General features: G+C 40.4%; 2 protein-coding genes across 2 annotated transcripts; both read left to right on the forward strand.

The window, feature by feature from the left end:
• The first annotated feature begins 1,462 nt into the window (after nt 1-1,462).
• LOC126817396 (epoxide hydrolase 4) lies at nt 1,463-12,721 on the forward strand. Its single transcript, XM_050544365.2, has 6 exons — nt 1,463-1,903; nt 4,857-4,981; nt 5,772-5,884; nt 6,595-6,763; nt 8,300-8,463; nt 10,735-12,721. Exons 1-6 carry the CDS (start codon nt 1,709-1,711, stop codon nt 10,989-10,991), a joined length of 1,023 nt encoding a protein of 340 aa, XP_050400322.1. The 5' UTR covers nt 1,463-1,708; the 3' UTR covers nt 10,992-12,721.
• Nucleotides 12,722-13,873: 1,152 nt separating this feature from the next.
• LOC126817393 (epoxide hydrolase 4) lies at nt 13,874-20,135 on the forward strand. The gene is made up of 6 exons (XM_050544362.2): nt 13,874-14,122; nt 14,958-15,082; nt 15,842-15,954; nt 16,377-16,545; nt 17,242-17,408; nt 19,088-20,135. The coding sequence occupies exons 1-6, from the start codon at nt 13,922-13,924 to the stop codon at nt 19,351-19,353; spliced, it is 1,041 nt and encodes a 346-aa protein (XP_050400319.1). The 5' UTR covers nt 13,874-13,921; the 3' UTR covers nt 19,354-20,135.
• The last annotated feature ends 212 nt before the right edge of the window (nt 20,136-20,347 follow it).

The raw sequence follows: 20,347 nt of genomic DNA on the forward strand, positions 1-20,347 counted from the left end.
GCACTATCTAATGACAACGGAGAGGAGGGGGGGGGGCTATCGAAGACAACATGTGAGAAGGAGGGGAACCACTATCTAATGACAACATGTGAGAAGGAGGGGAACCACTATCTAATGACAACATGTGAGAAGGAGGGGAACCACTATCTAATGACAACATGTGAGAAGGAGGGGGACCACTATCTAATGACAACATGTGAGAAGGAGGGGAACCACTATCTAATGACAACACGTGAGAAGGAGGGGGACCACTATCTAATGACAACATGTGAGAAGGAGGGGGACCACTATCTAATGACAACATGTGAGAGAGTTGATATAAAATAATTAATAGAATACAATATCAAAAAACCATCGTTTTATCCAAGGTTTCGTCAGTAAAAATACTAACTTCTTCAGGGATGAAGAACTAAATTCAAAATGTTTCTACTGATTGGAAGTTTAACATGTGAGAGAGGGCGAGGGGGGGGGGACATTCTAATGACAACATGTGAGAGAGAGGGTGTGGAGATAGGGTCCACTATCTAATGACAGCATGTGAGATAGGGTCCACTATCTAATGACACGATGAGAGTGGGGATGGGGTGCTCGAGAGTTAGGATGAACCATAGTATTCCATCATCTCAACTGGAGAGTTGAGGTATCTAATCTAACTCATGTCAACTGAACCATAGTAAAATTAATGATTAATGGCGATCATGTTTGATCCGACTCCCTTTTCTATTTCCATCACTAGCGGTTAGCCGTCGGTACTGTGTCCACATGGAACTTCCTACTTTCTATTAGGGTTAGGGTTAGGGTCAGGTATTTAAGATTAAAACTTATAAATTCAGGGTTAGGGGTGGGGCCACAAAAATGAAATATTGAGACACAAAAATGGGAGTCACATCAAACATGAATGCCAAATTAATTAGGGATGAACATAAATGAAATGGGTTTTAAGGTCTTACTGTTCTGCTCCGAGGGATAAACGGGGGGGGGGGGGCATTGGTGTTAAACGTCCGCTTGCACCGAGGAGGGTGATATTGCAGACAAGTTGTCTTATTTTCATTTTTATTATCTTATCGCACGCACAGGAGTAAACCCACGAGGTTGAAAAGAGACGTCCCTATCTCCAAGCCAAATATGCTCGCACCAGGGAACGAAACTACGGCCGCAAACCTGAGGTGACCGGCTAGCTGCAATTTGTGCCCGCAACCTGTCTTAGCCGTGGCTACAATTGATACACTATTCGAGGCTTTGTGCAAGTAAAATTAGGCAAAATTTCCCTCATAGCACACTGTATGGCGTATGCCCGTCTTCATTAGCCCAGTTCGGAACAAAACAGTAGGACGTTAAACCCCATTTCATTTCAGTTCATTTCATTTCAATCGTAGCGTGAATCGTGTTAGTGGGAACCTAGCATCACAGAGATCTCTCAACCGCGGTATGGTGTATGTCCTCCTTCATTACACAACTGCACATGCGCTAAACGGTAATCACACACCAGGAACCATCTCACACTGTCACAGGTGTAAGTAGGACAGTAAACCACATTTCATTGTATTTCATTTCTCCCCGGTCCAAACTCCGACATCTAGGCTACACCTACTATTTACATAGTGAATAAGCTAAATCTAACAGACGAGTTATAGCAGACGACAAGTGACAAGTATTCATAATTGTGGAGTGAGCAGGACTATAGGCTATCTATACGCCACAGTTCATCATGGCAGTAGCAGACGTTATACAGACAGTCGTTACTTTTAGCCTGGGATGTTTTTTTGCAAATTTTGTCGTCCTGAAAATGATTTGGGGAATCATCAGAAACCCAAGCAAGGCTTTTTCTGTAAAAGATAGAAGTGTGCCGCCATCTTGTTTGAATGATCCGAGTCTAGGAACACATAATTATATTCAGCTCAAGGTAGGTCAAAATATATGTACACAAGTTCAACAGTTGGGGATTTTATCTACCGGGGGCCATGGTAACGAGGTAGTCCCGGGTTCCATCCTCGGAATAGATAACATGGCAAAAAATACTCTATGTATTGGGAGCCACGGTAACGAAGGTGTGTCGGGTTCGATGCTGGGGCTGGCCGAGAAAGATCCTAGGAATAGATGTCTAGTTGTTGGCATGAGACGATAAACCCCGTCCATAATTTATGTAATGGGGGCCACGGTAACGAGGGTGGCTGGGGTTCGATCCCAGAAATATATAACCTGGCTTAAGGAATAGCGTCTAGTTGTTGGGATAGGACGATAAATCCCGTCCATATTTTATGTATTGGGGGCCACGGTAACGAGGGTGGCTGGGGTTCGATCCCGATGTTGACCGAGAAAAATCCCAAAAATATATGACCTGGCTTAAGGAATAGCGTCTAGTTGTTGGGATAGGACGATAAATCCCGTCCATACTTTATGTATTGGGGACTACGGTAACGAGGGTGTGTCGGGTTCGATGCGGGTGCTAGCTGAGAAAGATCCTAGGAATAGATGACTGCTTGTTGGGATGAAACGATAAAGCCCGTCCATACTTTATGTATTGGGGACTACGGTAACGAGGGTGTATCGGGTTCGATTCCAGTGTTGGCCGAGAAAGATCCTAGGAATAGATGTCTAGTTGTTGGGATGAAACGATAAACCCCATCCATACTCTATGTATTGGGGGCCACGGTAACGAGGTTGTGTCGGGTTCGATCCCGATGTTGGCCGAGAAAGATCCCGGAAATATATGACCTGGCTTAAGGAATAGTGTCTAGTTGTTGGGATAGGACGATAAATCCCGTCCATACTTTATGTATTGGGGACCACGGTAACGAGGATGTGTCGGGTTCGATCCCGGTGCTGGCCGAGAAAGATTCCGGAATGTATAGTCTGACAAGAAATAGGGTCTAGTTGTTCGGATGGAACAAAAACCCGACTTCCCGTCTATACTTTGGCGTTCACGTTTGACAAAGTGGAAACGGGGCTGTTTGGGCAAAATGTCCTTTATAGCTTACGGAGCAAAAAAAAAAAAAAAATGGCCGCTATTTTATGGGTATTGTCAAGTCAGGTAGGTTAAACTATAATATATATACCACGCACACCTGTTGACTCTGTTATCAATTCAAAAGCATACTCGGACTTTGCCCTTAGTCAAACAATAAATAGTTTAATAACCCCGATGTGTCGTTCCATGTACAGCCAACGGTATATTGAGGCTGTGTTATATGACCAGTGTTGGTATCAAGTAAAATTTTACGCATCGATGCATCGGACGCAAACATCGATTCTCGCATCGATGCAATCTGAACGACAGACTCACCCTACCTGCAAAAAAAAAGCCAGCTACCATTACGGCATCGATGCATCGGGAATTTTTTGCCGCCATTGTGTTAATCAAAAATTACAGAAATAGCATTAGTATTTCTGATAGAAACATAAATTTCCCTAACATTATCATTAGGCCTATTCTAGAAAAGTCGATTTATTTGAATAAATTTATTCCCACAATATTCTTCTGTTATTTATTATGACATTAATATCGTCCGATTCACTTCAATGGACACTCGTTAGCCATTGCTCAAATTTGTTGTGAAGGCGTGAGGGGTGTATGACTGTATATGTGTGAGGTGATTACAAGATTAAAACCGACAAGGTTAGACAGGCGACCCTACTCCTTGTCACGTACAACCGGGGATTCGAAACCCCGCCAGTTGACTTAATGACAGGCCTTATGATACAGCGCACACGCGCTAACCATTCGGCCATCCAACCTCCCAGAGGGAAAGAAAAATTGAAGAAAATAACCCGAGAAAAAGAAAAATCGAGGCCGGGAAACCGAGGTTTTTCTGTCGAGGGTTTCTTCTAAAGTCTTTCTTCCCCATCTTAACCGACGTCGAGGACTTTATCTTTTTTATAAACCGTCTATGTTTACATGTACGCAAGATGAGAATATCCCAGAATTCCCATAAGAAAAACCTTAGATCATGTTTTCTGATGGAACCCCCCCCCCCCCCCCAACCCTGGAAGAATAACCCGTTACAGGTTTAAAGAAAAACTTTCAGAAGAATAACCCCAAATTCCCCTGTATATATCCAACGCCTACCACGACTTTTAGACCGCAAGTTATTCCGGGCATGGACTATACCCCAAAGATCAAAGAGATTTATCGTTATAGATTTATGACATGAACAAACACTTGACAACTGGGTTTCGTTATGAGAGTAGACCGTAGCCCCGCTGTCCGGGCAAAATTTCATAACACATTGTATGGTGTATGTCCGTCTTCATTAGTTCACTCGGAGCAGAATAGTAGGACGTTAAACCCCATTTCATTTCATTTCATTTCATTTAGTTCGATCTGCTGTAGCCAATACACGTCGGTTCGATATGTAAATTTGTGCCACCACATCCGGCATCTGATATATTCTCTGCTACGCATCTTCTTAGCCTGTGATCGCCCAGTCTGATTAAAACACAGATCCTATTTCGTTTCGTTTTTTTATAGTTTAAAATTTGGTTTTATTTGTCTGTGCTACACCAGAACCTGGAAAAGTTGTTACACAACCTGCGTTCTGGATGGCGTGACGGATTAGCCAATGAAACCATCTGTTACGGCGACTTCTTGGCGTGCGATGCACAGAACTGTGGGTAAACCACTAGAAACGTCAACGCTGATTGATTAATCAATGTCTGGCGTAATAGGGTTAAAAGCCGCTTGTACGACCCCTGACGCGAACTTCCAGTACAGCTGATCAGATCTTCATGTAGTGTAGGCCATCGAAAGTATAAAAAAACGAAACGAAATATAGATGTGTATTTTAATTAGATTGTAAACAAGGTAGAATAGAGCATGTCTCGCTGTTATGTTCTGTAATTCATTTGTTTTATTTTAGAATATTCGTCTACATTATGTTGCTAATGGCGACGAGAATAAACCCCTTATGCTGTTTGTACATGGTTTCCCAGAATTCTGGTATTCTTGGAGATATCAGTTAAAGGAATTCTCAAAGGATTATCGGTAAGTTATTTCGGTAAAATAAACACAATTATTGTTGACGGAGAGCTAATTAGAGAGGTTATAATAACTATAAACTGTGTATATATATTTATATGTATATTACAGTTGTGTAACTATATATTAAAGAGATTATAATAATTACAAACTGTGTATATTACAGTTGTGTAGGTCAGAGAGGTTATAATAATTACAAACTGTGCATATTACAGTTGTGTAGGCCCGAGAGGTTATAATAATTTTAAAGTGTATATATAACAGTTGTGTAGCTATAGGTCAGAGAGGTTATATAAACTATAAACTGTGTATACTGTGTGGCGATAGACCAGAGAGGTTATAATAACTATAAACTGCGTATATCGCAGTTGTGTAGCTATAGAGCAGAGAGGTTATAATAATTATAAACTGTGTATATTGTGTAGCTATAGGTCAGAGAGGTTATAATAATTTTAAAGTGTGTATATTGCAGTTGTGTAGCTATAGGTCAGAGAGATTATAATAATTATAAATTGTGTATATTACAGTTGTGTAGCTATAGATCAGAGAGGTTATAATACTTATAAACTGTGTATATAACAGTTGTGTAGCTATAGGTCAGAGAGATTATAATGATTATAAACTGTGTATATTACAGTTGTGTAGCAATAGGTCAGAGATGTTATAATAATTATAAACTGTGTTTATTGTGTAGCTATAGGTCATAGAGGTTATAATAATTTTAAAGTGTGTATATTGCAGTTGTGTAGCTATAGGTCAGAGAGGTTATAATAATTATAAACTGTGTATATTACAGCTGTGTAGCTATAGATCAGCGAGGTTATAATGATTCAGATAAACCCGCTGGAATGATGAATTATAAAGTTGGTATGATGGTTGAAGATTTAAGACAACTGATTCCAGCTTTAGGTATTTATTTTAGTACATTATTGTATTAGATGCATGAAACACAGCCTGTGATACCTCTACTATTTGAACCACCAGAGTATTGAGTCCTCGCCATGTATCGTTTTATTATCTCGCTGTAAGGTCCATCACACATGCATTCACAGTTGTAGAAAGTCCCAAAAACCAGCCAGACAATCTGGCGTTGACTATTAACTCACTTTCCTCAAATAGAAACATTGGCCATAATGTTCCCCAATTATGTTTACAAGAATTTCAACTTTGTGACCTCGTCAAAGAAATTCTGATTTTGATAATAATCTATGACGATGTGTTAATAATACTTTCTGTATTCATTAGCCAGTCGGTGCAGACAGATAAGACGTTAAACCCCATTTCATTTCAATTCATTTATATAATAACTGACTACAAGAGTTGGTTGACAGCAATATAGATCTTTATGAAGCTCCAGTTCTTGATCTGTTTTGTTCTAATTTTAGGTTATAATTCGTGTGTACTAGTTTCCTACTTACACTTTATAAGTCGCGTGTATTAGCCTCCTACTTTCGCTTTCAGGTTATAAGTCGTGTGTACTAGCCTCCTACTTTCGCTTTCAGGTTATAAGTCGTGTGTACTAGTCTCCTTCTTTCGCTTTCAGGTTATAAGTCATGTGTACTAGTCTCCTACTTTCAGGTTATAAGACATGTGTACTAGTCTCCTACTTTCACTTTCAGGTTATAAGACGTGTGTACTAGTTGGCCATGATTGGGGAGGAGCTATATGTTGGGCGTTTGCAGCTGCTCATAAAGAAATGGTGGATAAGTTAGTTGTCATGAATTGTCCACATCGGGCAGCGATGGCTAAATATCTTAGAAGTCATAGATCACAATTTTTGAAATCATGGTGAGTACTGACAATCGGCTAGGGGTAAAATGCCCTTTAACTCTGACCTCCTTCATGATACTATTCCTACGCCAGGTCTATCGACTGAAGTCTTGATGGCACTGGAAGACAGTAGAGACTTTCGGTGTCTTTGATTCTCAAAAAAGTGCGGACTGCAAACGCCAATAAAATATATAGGGATAATGCGACTTGATGATAGGGATTCGTTTATTTCCCCCGCACTTTTCATTCTGCTGTAAAAATTAGATCTCAGGAAAGTTCATAGACATCGATAGACCTTGACATCCAGAAATTGTGTCTCGTGTACTCTTTGGTCAATCTGTTTCACAGAGATCTTTTAATATCTCTGTTACAGATGACTGTTTCGACACGTGACGTCACATCACGCGGCGTCAATCATTGGCTCAATAGCGCGTTGCATTGTTTACATAAGACGTTACTGATTCGGGCTAAATGGTGAATTTTACTTATTTTAATACCCATTTACACTAAATAGGAAATGATTTTTACCTACAAACAATTCAAACGTCTTTATTTATTTTTCTAATAAATGAAAAAAAATGTTTTAGAATTTAATTTGACGGAAGAAAAAAGTTAATATTTGGGACTCATTAAGTCGCATCGATGTCATCCTTATCAGTGATTGTCGCGGCCTAGCTGATCAGTGTGCTCTTTGGTATGTAAGTACATAAATAATATAAACCGTGGCAGTTAAAATTATATAAAGCATAAGCGAAACAGCGCGTCCATATTGTGGGGGATCACGGTGACTAGGTGAGTAAGACGCTGGCTCGCTAGCCTGGAGGTCGGGTGTTCGATCCTTGAATTGGCCGAGAAAGTGCATTCAGTGATGCAGGACGGATGGTCTGACAAGGACAGCTGTCTAGTCGTTCGAATAGGACGAAAAAACGAGGTCCCGTGTACACATTGGCGTGCACGTAAAAGATCCCTTGGCAGTTGGAATTCGATATAAGAGTAGGCGGTAGTGCCGCTGTCCGGGAAAAATTTCCCTCGTAGCACACTGTATGGCGTATGCCCGTCTTCATTAACCCAGTATAGGAGCAGAACAGTTGGGCGTTAAACCCAATTTCATTTCATTTCATTTCGCTTCCATATTGTAACGGTCTTGTCACAATAACAGTGAAATGAAATGAAATGGGTGTTTAATGGGGTTAAACGTCCTACTGTGCTGCTCCCACTGGGCTAATGAAGACAGGCATACGCCATACAGTGTGCTAAGCGGGAAAGCGGCACTACGGTCTACTCTTATATATCGAATTCCAACTGTCAAGGGATCTCTTACGTGGGCTTCTGATATCTAATATTTAACACAAAATAAACATTTTACCACTGGTACACGAACATAACACATTAGAAATTACAGTAAAAACAGAAACGATTGAATGTAAATCAGTTTATATACATTCATATTACAATGTGTTGCGACCCATTTGTGTCAATTTCTAGGTCCCAAATATTAGCGATTTAGCTCCTTTAATTTATTATTTTATTGTGTACATTTCTATTTTAATTTAGGTACATGTATTTCTTTCAACTACCATGGTTACCAGAATTGTACTGGCGTATGAATGATTTGGAAGTTCTAGCATCAGCTTTTACAAGTGAGGAGTTGGGGGTAAAATCAGGACGGTTCACGGAGAAAGATTTAGAGGCGTATAAATATGCGTTCTCAAAACCAGGTACGGAACAGTGATTTGAATATTATGATGATGTGCTGGGGACAAAGCCCAGCTCAGGCATGGGCCTGAAGGGTTTAAGAGGCTCCGCGGTTCATGGCGAAAAGAGAAAAAATTCATTGTATGCCATTCGGAACTGATCAGATATCATGTAATTATTCTTGTATTACAGACCGTTTAATTGTGTGTTACGCATGCGTGCCATTCAAAAGGATATGAATTAAGCTTTTCGTCGCGTTATGGGCCCAGCGATTCTAGTCAGGTCCAGGGCCCCGCTCCGGTTAAGCTGGGCTTTGGCTGGGGAGGGTGGTGGGGTGGTGGGTTTTGAGTTTTTATTATTCTATATTCGTTGAAAGTTTTACGCCCGCAGATAAAGTTTGTGTTTTCAATAATTAGCTAGACATTAAAGGCAAATGACAAACGAAATTCAGTCAGATCTTTCAATTTGGAAAAATTTATCCCTACAGTGTTTAGCTCATCATCAATCGAATAGTTATCCATAGAGTATTTTGTTCATCATCAATCGAATAGTTATCCATACAGTATTTAGCTGGGGATCATGTGGCTAAGTGGGTAAGACGCTGGCTCGCTAGCCTGGAGGTCGGGTGTTCGATCCCTGCATTGGCCGAGAAAGTTCATTCAGATTTTCCGGCGTGGTTTCTCCATGTCAGTGATGCAGGACGGAGCGCCTGACAAGGACAGCTGTCTAGTCGTTCGGATGGGACGAAAAACCGAGGTACCGTGTACACATTGGCGTGCACGTAAAAGATCCCTTGGCAGTTGGAATTCGATATAAGAGTAGGCCGTAGCGCCGCTGCCCGGGCAAAATTTCCCTCTTAGCACACTGTATGGCGTATGCCCGTCTTCATTAGCCCAGGTTAAGAGTAGAACAGTAGGACGTTAAACCCTATTTAAAAAAAAAAATAAATCAGTATTTAGCTCATCATCAATTGAGTAGTTATTCATACTGTGTTTAGCTCAGCGTCAATCGAATAGTTATAGTACTGTGTTTAGCTCATCATCAATCGAATAGTTATAGTTATCCATACAGTATTTAGCCCATCAACAATCGAATACTATCAAAGGTTTTTTAATTGAATTTTTTTTTCTATTCTATGTCAATTTAAATGATTGGATTTTGGTGTGGTTTTGAAATGTTTATTAATATTACTTCAATAAAATCAACTAATATTCAGAACTAAAGAAAAAGATGGGGGTTACTATAGATTAATTATAGAAATACATTGTATATAAAACGGGCCAAAAATTTTAATCGAATATTCGAATACCAAATTAGAAAATTCAAATAGTAAAATGGCCACTATCATTTTTTGATAATTAAGATTGGGTATGCTTGGCGTCGACTGCCAGAACGCATGGGCAACTGTGGGCGTGTGTTTCGTTGCTTGGCAACCCGTCTTTTGATAAATAATATTTAGTATCCTTCGTCTTTCAGGTTGGTTTTATTTGTGGGGGGGGGGGGCGAATGGTTAGCACGTGCGCGCTGTATCATAAGGTCAACTGGCGTGGTTTCGATTCCGCGGTGTACGTGACAAGGAGTAGGGTCGCCTGTCCAACTTCGTGGGTTTTCTTTGGGTTCTCCGGTTTCCTTCCACACCTAAAAAAAACACCCTACGCGCATGCGCATTATTGAAATAAAATTGAACCATATGTTAGTCCCGAAATGATCTAAGGCGTTTTTACGAGAAACCGATTAGGGCTAATCGATTTGCATTTCCTTACCAAACACATTTACGGCAAAAATTAGCCTGATCGGTTTCACCTAATTGTCGTATTTACCACGACGATTTGCCAAATCGATTATGCAAATCTTCCAACTTGCTCGCCTGCCGGATTGACGATTCGATTTCCAAGATGGCGTCCCCAACAAGGGACACGACGTGCCCGACGTTAGATCATTTTCTTTTGAATTTCACATTAAAATATGAATATTATGGACATTCCTAATAAAAATACGGGGCATTTGGGGACAGTCAACTGGTACAACTTTTCGTTTTATTTTTGGGCGGTGTCGCCAAGAACATAATAAAGAAAAGTGAATTTTTTTAACATTTTTCCTCAATTTTTCAGTCTTCAGCCATCTTGCGAGGCAACTCATCGCGTTTACGAGAACCGATTCGAATACCAACTCGAGACCTATCTCTTTGTACAAAACGAGATAGGTAATCGAAACCGATTTGTTTTCTCGTAAAAACGCCTAAAGTTTGTATCGAGTGGACGTTAAACCCCATTTCTCTCTCTTTTCTCTTTCAGGTGCAGCCACATCAGCTCTGAATTATTATCGAGCCGCAATGAAGACTTTTAATCGGGATAAAAGATTAGTGGAAGTACCCACCCGGTTAATATGGGGCTGTAAAGATGGCGCCTTAGATACGGGGCTTGCCGAAGCTACAAAACCTTTTGTTAAAGATATGACAATTAGTTATATACCAGAGGCTTCTCATTGGGTTATGATGGATGAACCAGAGGAAGTTAACAAATATATGCGGCAATTCTTAAACCAAAAATAAAAAATGGTGTCAGTCCTGTAAAATATTTATTCCATCCTGCCATAAAATGCTTGGTATATTTATGCAATCCGGTTAAAATACAGATCTATATTTCGTTTCGTTTTTTTAATACTTTCTATGACCTCTAATGCATGAAGATCTGACTAGTTGTAGTGAAAGGTCGCGTCAGGGGTGATGCGAGCGGCTTTTGATGCTATGACGTCAGCCATTTGATTAACCAATCCCTCACATCATCCAGAACGCGGGTTATATAACAACTCTTCCAGATCCTAGTGTAGTAAAGACAAGTAAAACGAAATTTTGAACTATAAAAACGAAATAGGATCTGTGCTTTAATCACTTGCATGTATTTTATATTTTATATATTATCTTTTATTGATATAATTCTACCATGCTTAATCGTCTTTATCTAATAAATTAATACGTCGGTCGTGACGTAATCAAGGCAACTGATATACACACCGTTAATAAACCTGTGCGCGAGCTACAATAGGCCTACTTTATAGTCTCTATCATTCAGACAAATTATGTTCTACGAACTTGAAGACGAGGGGGTTCTGGATGTCCGAGACTAATTCACCCATAGCAACAGAGCACGAAGAGCAACTGGTTTTATTTATTTACAGTTACCGACGGTCCTGCCTCATAATGGCTGCAATGTCTACAATGTCTACCAGAGTTGCCATTAAAATAGTATGTGGGGCTTGTTCCTAATGTAATGAAATGAAATTGGGTTTAACATCCTACTGTTCTGCTCCTATAGGCCTACTGGGTTAATGAAGACGGGCATACGCCATACAGTGTGCTATGAGAGAAATTTTGCCCGGGCAGCTGTACTATCGCCTACTCTTATATCGAATTCCAACTGCGAAGGGATCTTTTACGTGCACGTCAATGTATACACGGGATCTCGGTTTTTTGTCCCATCCGAAGGACAAGACAACTGTCCTTGTCATGTCCTCTGTCATGCACCACTGACAAGAGGGGATCATGCCGGAAAAACCCGATGAACTTTATCAGCCAATGCAGGGATCGAACACCCGACCTGCAGGCTAGCAAGTCATCGATTTACCCACCTTGCTCCCTGTTCCTAACGTAGTTTGTATATACGAGCGTATACACCAACTAATTCAATTGTATTTTTGACTGTCTAATGTGTATGCACTCTAATTAACTCAATTGTATTTGTTACTGTATGTGTGTACTTATTAACTTAAAACGATAATTTCATATTTTCTAAGAAAGTCAAAACATAATTATTTCTATGTCTTTTGCTCAATAGGTTATCAACTCACTATTATACGATCATGGGCATTATTTCCCACCCTTTAAAATCATTGACACAGGAAATAATAACACAATTACCTCCCTTGTTTTCCTATTACCTCCATGGAATAGCTATTTTCAAACGTTTGAATTTGAAGCTAAAAATGATATTTTTGCCAATTTCTCAGCTGGCAATAGTGAATTATAGGATTAATAAGATTATTCTTTAACAAGGTAGGACTGTTTATGGATACCATCTATTTTAGGTGTTTATTTTAATAAATTTTAAAAATATAACTTAAAAATATGAAATTGTAACTTTAATTGTATTTGTTACTGTATGTGTGTGTGGATATATACTAATTCCATTTATCATTTTATGTTTTAGAACAATTTATACAAATATGCACCGTGTTGTAATAAATAGAGAGTGACATGGATGATAATTAGAATCATAATAAAATATTATTTTTATATAAACAAAGAGTTTAGTAATGCAGTTTGTTTTATCAATTTGTGGAGAAAATACGCCTTACAATAACACCGATATAAGCGTGTCAGGCCCGACCCCTCCCCAGGAGATGCACCATCCTGCATTGCGTTCACAAGTTTAAAGGCAAAATATCTAAACAGGGAAGATAACTGCGTGATTTGCTTTTATAAAACCTCAGAATTTCCACAGTACTAGTTTCTAGTGAGATTTTCTCTGACTTTTTTTTTACTTTACCATGGGGGGGGGGGGGGGGCGAATGGTTAGCACGTGCGCGCTGTATCATAAGGCCTGTCATTGAGTCAACTGGCGTGGTTTCGAATCCCCGGTTGTACGTGACAAGAAGTAGGGTCGCCTGTCCAAACAACGTGGGTTTTCTCGAGTCCTCCGTTTCCTCCCACTGCTAAAGACTCCTACGCGGAAGCGAATTATTGAAATAAAATTAAACAAGACTGATTAATGGCCGGCGAGATTTCCCAGAGAGAAACGAACGATAAACTTCAATTCTCTTTGGGAGCTGAAATTAGCAACGCTCACGTGTTAACTAATCGGCCATCCAACCACCCGAACTATATAAGCAATGCGATCTATGTTCTGCCGGGGCGCTCTGTATTTTGTTGACATTTATTGTGGGGTAGGATTGTAAATGACCCCCCCAGATTTGGATCTCCCCTCACCCATATTTTCACAACTTCTTGATCCGCTACTGGTCAGGGGCGGGCTCCAGAAAAGGGATTTAATGTATGTATTTATTAGAGGCAAGTCATATTTCTGGTCGATGCTAATATGTATTTATTGGAGGCAAGTCATATTTCTGGTCGATGCTAATATGCAATTAATTCTGGTGATTGTGTCCCTTTCGCTGCCAAACCGCGTACTTCGCCGGAAATTTTGAAAAATTTATTGCAAAGGCCCTTCTCCCCCTCGTGACCCCCCCCCCCCCCACACACACACCCTTTCTGCTAAGATGTAATTATTTCTGGTACTGCCAAATCGCGTAGTTCGCCGGATATTTCGAAAAATCTCTTGCGGCGGCCCTTCCCCCCCCCCCCCTCACCTTTTTGAGAATCCTGGCGCCGCCCCTGTATTATCGTGCGTTTTAGGTAGTCCCGATTACCCAGTGATGATATAACCGGGTCACTCACTGATGATCATAACATCAAGATAAACAAAGATGTCGGTGTTAAGTCATCACTACGTGAGGGTAATCCTATCCTATATCATAGGCCTGTTCATTGCAACTGTCGTGTCTATTCGAGCATTATGGTACATCATAAGAAATGCGGACAAAGCATTTTACAACAAAGATAGAATAGAAATGCCGCCATGCTTGACAGACGAGAGTTTAGGTACACATCGATATATTCATTTAGAGGTTAGTATAATTTTGGGGTATTCTGTCACATGATCAAACATTGAATGGACTTCGACCTAATCTATAACATACCCCTTATAAAGAGCTAATAAGCTTACCTTTCATAAATAAATCGTACAATTATATTATACATTAGGCAAAGTGTTGTCCCGGTTGTACGTGACAAGGAGTATGGTCGACTGTTCAACCTCGTGGGTTTTCTCCGGTTTCCTCCCACTGCTAAAGACCCCTACGCGCAAGGCAATTATTGGAATAAAATTGAACCATATGTTAGTCCCGAAATAACCTAGTTTGTGTCTCTCTCACTCTCTCTCCCCCGGGGAATTGAAACCACGCCAGTTGACCCAATGACAGACCTTATGATACAGCGCGCACGTGCTTACCAATCTCTCGCTAAGTGTTGCCTAGTCGTTTGTATCAGTGCCGCGGTGGTTCACGGAGTAATTAAGGTGGTGGATCGATAACCAGGAGGTCAGGGGTTCGATCCCGGTGTTGGGCGAGACTGTTCTCCGGGAATCGGCAGTTGGAATCTGAAGACAAGGAGGCGGAAGAAACATCGCTGCCAGCCCCCCTCCCCTTCCCCCGGTGGCTCAGTGAGTAGGCTGTAGCTCCGCTGCCCCCCCCCCCCCGACATTCCACACGTAACAGCAAATACTGCATATAGGCTATTCTATTTTGAGACAAAATCAAATAGCGACAGCTATCATGGGACCCGCGGTGGCTCACTGTGTAGGCTAGGCGGCTGTATCGCGACTCTTCGGGAAAAATTGTCTTCGTTGGTGCAGAAAAGTAGGACGTTAACCCCCATTTCGTTTTATTTTTTTATTTTTTTTAGAAAGTTCGTCTTCATTACGTGGTAAATGGAGAAGAGGGGAAGCCATTGATGTTACTGCTTCATGGATTCCCAGAGTTCTGGTATTCCTGGAGACACCAGTTGAGAGAATTTTCTAAAGATTATCGGTGGGTCATTTTTACTTCATAACGTATATATTTTTCATTCCTCTGTAAAGTTGTATTTTATTCTTCCATCTCTCTCTCTCTCTGCTAGCGATATAAACAAGCCAGACCCGGATACAAGTGCAAAATTCATAGGGGCAGTGGGGGGGGGGGGGGGCTGTCGGCTTAGAAGACAATCTAAATTAAAAAAACATACTTGAAAATTATTTGGGTGGAGGGGAGCTGAAGATAGTCCCAGGACTCCCCATTTATTTAACTTGTCCTCATTATTGAGTACAATATAGGATGGATTAAAGATACATTATTTAAGATTTAGATAAGGAGCTGACCATTCCTGCTATAATAGTTCGAAAATTTAAAATGAAAATATTGAAAATTTCATTCAAATTACTTCATTCTGAGCCAAGATATCACCGTTTGTAGTTTTGACAAGATGTGTGCATAGTGGTAACCAGGGCACTGTTATATTCGAGACTTAGTCTAGCTTTCCCATTTGTAAATTAAATTTTTAAATTGCGGACCGTTCTAATCTAGTTAAAAGCTCGAGTATCCGATGCCATCGAGAGTTGATTAAGATCTTGTCATGTGAATAAATGTCTAATTAATAGATTATATAGCATTTCAGTATTAAAGAAAGACCTGCAATAGGCACATTTACCTCTTGCATAATGTATGTATAAGCCGCGAAAAATGTAACATTAATGATGGCAGAAATTATTTTAGTAATAGTCATGAATATTCTCATTGTATAATGTATTATAGTGTAGTTGCAGTGGACCAGAGAGGTTATTCAGACTCGGATAAACCGAGTGGAATAAACAGTTATAAAATAGCCAATATGGTAGACGATGTAAAACAACTGATACCAGCTTTAGGTACAGTAAAATATAATATCATTTTTGTAACAGAATTAGTATGGAAACTTATCAATATCTCAGGGTATATTACATAAATTTACCCACGATCAAACACTTCTTCTCCTTTATAGACTCTGCTGGGGGGTGGATGGCCGAATGGTTAGCACGTGCGCGCTGTATCATAAGGCCTGTCATTAGTCAACTGGTGTGGTTTCGAATGCCCGGTTGTACGTGACAAGGAGTGGGATCGCCTGTCCAACTTCGTGGGTTTTCTCCAGGTCCTCCGGTTTCCTCCCACTGCTAAAGACCCCTACGTGCAAACGAATTATTAAAATAAAATTAAAAACCATATGTTAGTCCCGAAATGATCTAGTTTGTGTCGGGTGGACGTTAGACCCCATTTCTCTCTCTCTCTCTATATATAATATATTATATTACAGGGTACAGGTCATGCGTGTTGGTAGGACATGATTGGGGAGGAGCAATATCCTGGCTGTTCGCGGCTAAATATCCGGATATGGTGGACAAATTAATTATAATGAACTGTCCTCATCCAACCGTGTTCCAGAAATACATGAGTTCTCATCTGGCACAGTTTAAAAAATCCTGGTAAATAGAATATAAACATAATATTATTTCTTATCTAGTTGTTTTCATCGTCGATCGTCAGAGTTTTGCCATCCATAATAAAAATACACAGAGTTTGATAAAAAAAAATATAGATTTTATTATATATAAATATGGTCGACAATCGAATACGATAATGTCCAACTTAGCACCAAATTAGTGGGACCTCATATTAGATCTTACACAAACGACCACAAAGAGGGCAACTGACTGCATCCTCTGCAGTGAAAGGTCGATTCTTTGCCGCCTCACGTCTCTTCTGCTGGTCAATATAAATCATATCAATTATTATTCTTTGGATGGGAACTACATTTTTTTATTTAGGCGGCTGATATAAGTTATTGGGTCGGCGGTAAAAAGTATTTGTTCGGCGGTAATTACACGACGGTCGGCGGTAAAAAGCATTTGGTCGGCGGTGGTCGACGGTAAAAAGTACCACCGCATAATAATAGTACTTACCTGTCTATAGTAGCTGTCGAGAATGACACTCAACAGAAAATTTGCTGGTATGCGAATGGTTTTAATAGAAATTACCAAGTTCCGGAAGTCAGGGTGTTTCAGTGGGTATGGCAGTGGTTCATTGAATTGGCAGAATCTTGGGCCTTTTTCGAAGAGCGCTGCCCCCTAGAAGTCCCTGGTCCTTCCAGAATGGATATGTACTTCTACTTTTATTTTCAGGTATATGTTCTTATTCTTGATACCATTCGTACCTGAGTTTTATTTTCGGATGACGGATTATAAGATGTTAAATGGTACATTTCGTAGTACAAGAATGGGCGTGGTTGATAAATCTAAAATGACAGACGAAGATATGGAAGCCTATAAATATGCCTTCTCGCGACCAGGTAATATAGTTCACTATTCAGTAGCAGATTGGATCAATCGAAAGATTGTTTTTATATTTAAATTTGATATACCCAATCTAATTAAAATACACATCTATATTTCGTTTCGTTTTTTTTATACTTTCGATGGCCTACACTACATGAAGAACCGACCAGTTTTAGCGATAGGACACGTCAGGGTTCAAATGACCGACTTATGACCCTATGACGTCAGACATTTGATTAACCAATCAGCATTGATGTTACTAGTGGATTACCCACAGTTCCGGGCAAAACACGCCTAAAGCTCGCCGTAACAGACCGTTTCATTGGCTTATTCCTGACACCATTCAGAACACGAGTTAAATAACAACTCTTCCAGATCCTAGTGTAGTAAAGACAAGTAAAACGAAACTTTGAACTATAAAAACGAAACGAAATAGGATCTGTGTTTTAACCAGATTGTGATATACCGTGATATTGTTTTTATTTATGCACATAGCATTTTTATGATATGATTTAGCTTGTCTCGAATAATCACCATATATTTGGCGCAATATAGCCCGGTTGGTACTGACGTGCCATTAAATCATATTTCATTCATTCATTCCCACTAGGTCGACCTATTATTCATTCATTGTTCTTCAACCGTATTTTTATATAGCCGGGGGTGGGGTGGATGGCCGAATGGTTAGCGCGTGCGCGTTGTATCATAACTGGCGTGGTTTTGAAGTAAAATCGAACCGTAATACATCAAGCATAGACTAGGAAACACGTTACTTTTCAGCCACCTAGGCGTTACCATGCGAACGGACCTAGAATGTGGAGATTCTTCTCGGTCCCCGCCGGGCACCGGGATTCGAACTCGTGACTTTCTACTCGAAAGTAGAAAGGAGGGGATCACGTGGCTAAGTGGGTATGACGCTGGCTCGCTAGCCTGGAGGTCGGGTGTTCGATCCCTGCATTGGCCGAGAAAGTTCATCCAGATTTTCCGGCGTGGTTCCTCCTTTGTCAGTGATGCAGGATGGAGGGCCTGACAAGGACAGCTGTTTAGTCGTTCAGGTGGGACGAAAAAGCGAGGTCCCGTGTACACATTGGCGTGCACGTAAAAGATCCCTTGGCAGTTGGAATTCGATATAAGAGTAGGCCGTAGCGCCGCTGACCGGGCAAAATTTCCCTCATAGCACACTGTATGGCGTATGCCCGTCTTTATTATCCCAGTTTAGGAGCAGAACAGTAGGACGTTAAACCCCATTTCATTTCATTTACCGACCCAGGAACGCGGCCCTTTTTTGAAATATTAGGGGGCGGGCTCACTAAACATTCGGTCCAGGGGTCAATCCTTGTGTTAGCCGTGAACGTTCCTGGTGGTGCCGGGCGAAGGGCATCTAGTCCTTCGAACGGGACCTAAAAGCAAGGTCCAATACACACGTAGATGTGCACGTAAAAGAACACCTGACATTTGAACATCGATGATGAGTAGGCGGACATACCGTTGTCCGGCCGAGAATTCGTTGCTTGGCGTATGCATGTCTTCATTAGGCCGGTTGGTGTAGAAAAGTAAATCCCTTGTCTAATATTCTCTCTTTGTGATACTGGTAGCCTAGTATTAACATGAATATTCGGGATCGAACCCGGAACCTACTGGCTTACAAGCCATCTCCATGTACTATTACTAACATTCTTTTCATTCTGTTTAGGTTCTGACACAGGTAGCATAAACTACATCCGGGCAATGTTCCATAACAAAACCACTCGAGCAGATTTCCAGAAAATAACCAGTCCTACCTTATTAATCTGGGGTTGTCAAGATGGCGCTCTAGAGAAGGGGATGGCGCCACTAGCCCAACCATTGGTGGAGAACTTAAAGATAGAGTATATTGAAGATGCATCGCATTGGGTTCAGATGGATCGACCTGATCGTGTTAATAAATTAATTAGACAATTTCTTGCAGCTGATAACTAAGACAGTTAAATCCGCACCAGTAATATCAGTTTCTATGGTTGCACGTGTGTTGCTAGGCAGGACGTGCTTGTGTCAGTTTCTATGGTGGCACGTGAAAATTTGCCAAGGCTTGCTTGCTTGCTTATATAAATTGGTTTAGTGTTTAATACAATTTTCATATAATTATAATGGCTGTTATTTAGGCCCAGACTATTCTCCCATGTAGAGTTATCTTTTCTTGCAGTTGACAACTGATGGTGGATAACGAGACTTGCATGGGGGGAATGGTACGGTGGCCTTTTAGCGCCATACTTTGATTTATACCACTTTCAGTTAATTTACCTCAGGGACAACAATGATCAATCAAAAAAAAAACCATGAAAAACCTTTTCACCGCGGAGAAAACGTTTTTCATGGGTTTTTTTATTTATCATTGTTGTCCCTGCGATTTCTCATATGAGGTATATTACAAGAAAATGGCCACTGTAAAATGGTATGTTGCGTGTATATAAATAAATGTTTGTACGTGGCGGTGAAGTAACAAGCAGAAAGAACATCGTATATTATCGTTGACTCGACCATCCAATCAATCCAACCATATCTCTGACGAATATTTCAAGATGTCTGTTGATTGCGACTTAATGTTTATAACGCATGCGCTATCCGTTAATATAGAAGCAATATGCCGTGGTATGTGATTGGTCTAAATCAAACATTATAGGCTTGTTTATTTATTTTCGATGAAAACTTTGTTACATTTACATTATTTTGTATTTTTTATACAAAGAAAAAAGAAATTTAAATCTTGTTTTGTAATTTCCAACCTCGTGGGTTTTCTCCGGGTCCTCCGGTTTCCTCCCACTGCTAACAACCCCTACGCGCAAGCGAATTATTGAAATAAAAATTGAACCATGTGTTAGTCCCGAAATGACCTAGTTTGTGTCGAGTGGACGTTAAACCCTCTCTCTCTCTCTCTCTCTCTCTGTTTTGTAATTTATTATTACTGAATTAAAAC

Source organism: Patella vulgata, chromosome 4 (genome assembly GCF_932274485.2).
Source record: "Patella vulgata chromosome 4, xgPatVulg1.2, whole genome shotgun sequence".
Taxonomy (NCBI): domain Eukaryota; kingdom Metazoa; phylum Mollusca; class Gastropoda; family Patellidae; genus Patella; species Patella vulgata.

Coding starts and splice junctions, on each gene's coding strand:
- LOC126817396 (XM_050544365.2), top strand. CDS start 1,709: ATGGCAGTAGCAGACGTTATACAGACAGTCGTTACTTTTAGCCTGGGA. Junction 1,904..4,856: donor ATAATTATATTCAGCTCAAG/GTAGGTCAAAAT, acceptor GTTTTATTTTAG/AATATTCGTCTACATTATGT. Junction 6,764..8,299: donor TCACAATTTTTGAAATCATG/GTGAGTACTGAC, acceptor ATTTTAATTTAG/GTACATGTATTTCTTTCAAC.
- LOC126817393 (XM_050544362.2), top strand. CDS start 13,922: ATGTCGGTGTTAAGTCATCACTACGTGAGGGTAATCCTATCCTATATC. Junction 15,083..15,841: donor GAATTTTCTAAAGATTATCG/GTGGGTCATTTT, acceptor AATGTATTATAG/TGTAGTTGCAGTGGACCAGA. Junction 17,409..19,087: donor ATATGCCTTCTCGCGACCAG/GTAATATAGTTC, acceptor CATTCTGTTTAG/GTTCTGACACAGGTAGCATA.